This window comes from Mytilus trossulus, chromosome 3, assembly GCF_036588685.1.
Source record: "Mytilus trossulus isolate FHL-02 chromosome 3, PNRI_Mtr1.1.1.hap1, whole genome shotgun sequence".
Lineage (NCBI taxonomy): Eukaryota > Metazoa > Mollusca > Bivalvia > Mytilida > Mytilidae > Mytilus > Mytilus trossulus.
The window spans coordinates 4,183,385-4,189,384 of NC_086375.1; the positions used below are offsets into that span (position 1 = coordinate 4,183,385).

General features: G+C 32.7%; 1 protein-coding gene across 1 annotated transcript in view; it reads right to left on the reverse strand.

Annotated features, from left to right (window-relative positions):
- Window positions 1–4,368, reverse strand: part of LOC134709890 (uncharacterized) — a 214,468-nt gene extending 210,100 nt beyond the window's left edge. Inside the window, exon 1 of the mRNA XM_063570018.1 lies at window positions 4,147–4,368. Coding sequence (XP_063426088.1) covers window positions 4,147–4,363 — 217 coding nt within the window. The 5' untranslated portion in view covers window positions 4,364–4,368. The remainder of the gene's footprint in view (window positions 1–4,146) is intronic.
- Between the last annotated feature and the right edge of the window lie 1,632 nt (window positions 4,369–6,000).

The following is a 6,000-nucleotide window of genomic DNA, read 5'->3' on the forward strand; positions in this document are numbered from 1 at the left end:
CTCATTTTTTTATGGATGTCCGCACAAAAGAAGGGGAAATGTACATATCTACCACTTTGATTAATACAAGGCATGCATTAAATCGATATCTGAAAGTCCACCCTTCTTGAAAAAATTTGATTTAATCAAAAACATGGAGTTACAGATGCAAATGAGTGTTTCAAAACAGCCAAAGCAGAAATAAAATCATTTGGGAAAGGGTAAATTGTTCAATACCCTGGAATAGAATCTGAGGATCTTACCAAGCTATATATAATAGCATTTATTTGGACCCAAGTACACCATTTGGCCTAGCAAACCGTGTTCAAATAAACATTTGTTTATATTTTTGCCGCAGAGCAAATGAAAATATGGAATCCATGACAAAGGAAACGTTCGTTGTCAAAACTTACGCAAATACTGGCCGAAAGTATATTCTTAAAAAGGTAGATGAAATGACAAAAAATCAGAGAGAATCCAATCATGAGAAAGTGTCTGGGCATATGCCTGAAGATCCTGAAATGCCTGAATATCGTCATGTGAAACATTTTGAAACCTACCTTTCATAGTTGCATCCAGATTCTGATAGACTTTGGCAATATCCAAAAGAAAGTTTCAACTCTAGTGATGAATGCTGGTACACAAAACGTCCCATAGGAAAAGACACATTATCATCTTTCTTGTCGACACTTAGTAATAAAGTAGGCCTGTCCACAACATACACAAATCACTCTATAAGAGCAACAGGCGCAACCATTATTGGAAGAAATTGTTCAATGGTACAGATAATGTCTGTGACAGGCCATAAATCCGCATCCTCTGTTGCAGTATACCAACGTGTTTCAAACAGAGAGAAACAAGTAATGGGTAAAATTATCACAAACTCTGTTCGTGGCCAACAACCTTCTTCCCTTTCAGTTATGCCAGCTACAAAAACTGCAGCACTTATGCCGGTGTCAACTTCTTCAAACGATCTTGTTTCAACTTCCACAACTTTCCCTATAATTCAAGACCTTGAAGGTGTCAACGTCAATGACTTGTTCTGTGAATATCACGCACTTACTACAGTCAGCAATCCTAGACCTTTTCTACAAGCTTTAAGGATCTAGGGATGCACAATAACAAACTTGAACATTACCATCAACAATACTTAAATTTTTGCGCCAGGAAAACTTTTCTGATGTTGGGTTCTAAAGGGATTTTACAGATGTTATAGATAATATTAACTGTTTATTCCTTTCATTTAGAAGCTTCTATTTACATTTACAATTTGTTGTTGATAATACATGTATACACTATGTTATAATTTTTTCCACCTTTCTCCAAATACACTACACAATACACAATGTCACATGACGTAATTTCATCACAGTAAAGTAATTTCAGAGGCTCCAACAGGGTATACAACGATGGGTATTCTACCATGATATGGTTTTTATTCAAAATAACGCTATTTGAAAAGCAAATACCAAATATATGACTGAATCTTATTTTTATTATCAAGTACAATGTATACTTTAACCAAACAAGAATGTGTCCATAGTACACGGATGCCCCACTTGCACTATCATTTTCTATGTTCAGTGGACCGTGAAATTGATGTCAAAACTTTAATTTGGAATTAAAATTAGAAATATCATATCATAGGGTACATGTGTACTAAGTTTTAAGTTGATGTAACTTTAACTTCATCAAAAACTACCTAGACCAAATCTTTAACCTGAATTTCGTACTATCATTTACTATGTTCAGTGGACCATGAAATTGGGGTCAAAACTATAATTTCGCATTAAAATTAGAAAAATCGTATCATGGGGTACATGTGTACTAAGTTTCAAGTTGATTGGACTTCAACTTCATCAAAAACTACCTTGACCAAAAACTTTATCCTGAAGCGAACGGACGCACAGACGGACGAACGAACGGAGGCACAGACCAGAAAACATAATGCCCCTCTACTATCGTAAGTGGGGCATAAAAAAGTATTTACATATCGTAAACGGAAATATATAAGGTTGGGTTTATCAATATTTCATGTGGTCAAAGTACATAACTGTACTAGTACATAAGAAAAACTTCTTGTTCCCACACAGTAAATCTGTATGGAAAATACTGTTTTCAACACTATATTTGACGTTAAAAAATTTATTCATCGAGATACACACTAACAAGAATGTGTCTAAAGTACACGGATGCCCCACTCGCACTATCATTTTCCATGTTCAATGGACCGTGAAATTGGAAAAAAAATATAATTAGGCATTAAAATTAGAAAGATAATATCATAGGGAACATGTGTACTAAGTTTCAAGTTGACTGGACTGCACCTTCATCAAAAACTACCTTGACCAAAAACTTTAACCTGAAACAAGCACTTTTATTTTCTATGTTCAGTGGACTGTGAAATTGGGGTCAAAAGTTTAATTTGGCTTTAAAGTTTGAATGATCATATCATAAGGAACATGTGTACGAAGTTTCAAGTTGATTGAACTTCAACTTCATCAAAAACTACCTTGACCAAAATCTTTACTCTACTATCGTAGGTGGGGCATAAAAATGAACCATAGAGGAGTACACAAACTTGTATGTCCGTAATTCAACAAATTAAAGCATTACTTGAAAATGCATGAAAGGGTAATCCGTAATATATGTATTATTCAGGTTGCAGACAGGGTACAATAACATAATGTGACATTATATACCCTGTCTGCGACCTGAATAACATGTATGTCAACTCGTACTTTCGGCAACTCGTACTCAGCCAACTCGTACTTTTGGCAACTCGTTCTTCTACCAACTCGTACTTCTACTAAGTCGTACCCAACATTTTTTTAGCATTATAATATAAGTTTTCTACGTTTATATCCGTAGATATGGATATTTTAACTCCCTGAAGTATCCCAGTGCACCCTGAGGTAGATCCATAGAATATGAAAAGGGTATATTTTTTAGTGAACATTGCGTTGAACATGTCTTAGTTTTTTCGTGTTAGTAGAGAACATTTTTAACATTATAATGCTTCATATTTTATTATTCACCTACTAATTTATCTGCTGATAGGATTTATATCTAAACAAAAATCCTCAAGTGTCAAAGTGTGCTCAATCCTTAGAATATTTGAAGAGATTTTTTACTGAATATTGCGATAAACACGTTGTTTGTTGATGTGTTAACACTTTGTTTTTTGTTCTTTTTTTTAATGTAAGTATGGAGAGTTGTCTCATTGGCACTCACACCACATCTTCCTATATCTATGGCAGTCAGTTTGAATTCTTTTACATGGTCATTTTATAGCTGACTAAGTGGTATGGGCGGGCTTTGCTCATGGTTGAAGACTGTACGATTACCTATAGTTGTTCATTTCTGTGTCATTTTTGGTCTCTTGTGAAGAGTTGTCTCATAAGCAATCATACAAGATCTCTTATTTTATATGTCTTATTTCGTATATTTTATGTATATATATATATAATGAATGCATTTCTAATAGTTTTGAAACCATAAAGCACATGCATGTATAAAGCAAATTGCAAAAGATTTATATATTTTTTATTAGATACTATAATCAATAACAGATAAGAATAACAATACATTAAATAATTTGATTTATCTGAATCAAATTCATTTCATATAACTGTTCATCTCAAAATGTTTACATGTTCAATAAATGTTCAATACTGTTCAATCACATAATTAACCACTGAGCGGTTTTCATTCAGAAAACGAAATGTCTTTTAATCCGCCGACGGACCGTTCAACAAACCACACATTCGGACAAGTTGACTTGCGGTTAAATCCCCGTCTCTATACTGGTCCCACAACATTTACTTCTCTCTGTTTATTCTACTTTTAACAAATCCAATCTATTTTTGTAGGTATGTTATCCACTAATGACCACTGATTAGCATTTTGTGTACTCATAATTATTTTAATGTGCATATCAAATATATTGCCGTCCAAACAATTTCAAACAATCAATTCTAAGGAATACTAATGAATACGAAAGAAAGTTACAATAACTATGCATATAAACTAGATAAATAATATCAAATAAAACATGGTTACGAGTTGGTAAAAATAGGGTGCGAGTTGGTTGAGTACGACTTGCCGAAAGTACGAGTTGTCGTGTACCCGAATAACATATGATTTTTTTTTTAATTAAGCACTTACCAGGAAATCTTGGAAAGAGGAGGTTCCACTTTGATTGGGTGATTCTGTGTTTCTTCTTCAAGTCATGCAATTTGTTATATTCTTTCTTCAGTGAGGCATCTAAACATGCTGGATCAAATTCACGATCAAAGAAAGTTCTTACTGCACGTCGAGCAATTCCAAGTAATAACATATTCATTCGAACATAGTTTTCTTCCTCTGCCGACATAAACTCCATATTTAAATCTTTTTAATTTTTTTTAATAATTTTAATCCTTTGCAAGTTATAGACAGTGTAAAGTCAAACAGATGTGGCAAAATTCATGACTTTTAAACTGGTATAAATCTTGGTTGTCGTCCCTTTTATGAAAACCACTATGTTATCTGGTAAATAGCCTGAAAAATAAGACATTTATTAATAAATTAATCTTTTGAATGTCATGAATGTCTGAACAGGAACTTAAATGTATAGTTTAAATGCACGTCTTTTGGATATTTCTAGTATTTTTTGTATGCCCCATTTATGGGCATTATGTTTTCTAGTATGTGTGTCCTTTCATCAGTCTGTTCGTCTGTCTGTCCGTTCATTCGTTTATCTGTCCCGCTTCATGTTAAAGTTTTTGGTCGAGGTAGTTTTTGATGAAGTTGATGTTTAATCAACTACTTGAAACTTAGTACACATGTTCCCTATGATATGATCTTTCTAATTTTAATGCCAAAGAGATTTTCTGCCATTTTCACTGTCCACTGAACATAGAAAATGATAGTGCGGATGGAGCATCCGTGTACTGGGGACACTTTCTTTTATTCTATTTTATAGGACTTTTTGCATTTAGATAATTTCAAAAACACATTAGAAGTTCATGATAATTATCATAACATGGCAATAACTCCAAATATGAAGCCAACTGATGGTTCAGTTACATTTATATATTATTGGTAGATAAACATTGTATCTTTTATTGGTATTCAAGATAATAAACAATAGTTTATTGTTTCAGTCATCTTGGTCAGTTTGGCATTTATACAGTCGGAAACAAGGTTGAAATAGAACAAAAGAATCGAAGCTCTTTATTAGAGAAGGCGATAAATGTTTACTGTATTGTTTACTATAGTAATACATTTTTTAAAAGTTAATAAAAACAAACAAAATTGCAATTTTCTTCTAAATTACGAGGTATTTTATTTTAGAAACACCATTTGCATAAATTTTTAATTTATGTAGTACATAGTTAAACAGAATAATTAGATATCAAGTCCACAATGTGGGTATCTTTCAAGTTGGATGAAGAAAATGCATAACCTCCGATTTTTTTGAAAAAATTACCACGGACGGAAAACATATCAATCTATTAGTTCAGTAATTTTCGTGTCTGCCCTTCCATTAGGTGACTGAAGAAAAAAATCCAAAAAATAGGTAACAATTGTATCGAAAAGAAAAAATCGAGTGCACCTTTTTATGTAAGGGTGTGTTTGAGTTGAGTATTTTGTCTTGATATCGTACAAAGTAAGAATATTTCATACATTGTCTCGGTTCAGATTCTATCATTTTTATATATTAAAGCTACGGGTTGACTTTATAACACAAAAAAATAACAGTACTAAAAGATGAAATATATGGGTCAAGTGAAATACCTAACTTATGAGTCACAAAAACAGAGAAGGTGTGGTCGAATAGCTATTATTTTACTGAAAGTACTTGACGACAGTCTTACACGTTGGATGATGAAAATGCATATCTTCGAAAAATTCTATTTTTTTGTGTGTGATAACTATGGTTTATAGTCTTCAACCACTAAAAAAATTTAGTCTGCCCTTCCACGAAATATTTAATTAGATTTTTTTTAAATATTTATGAATTTTCGAAAATTCCAC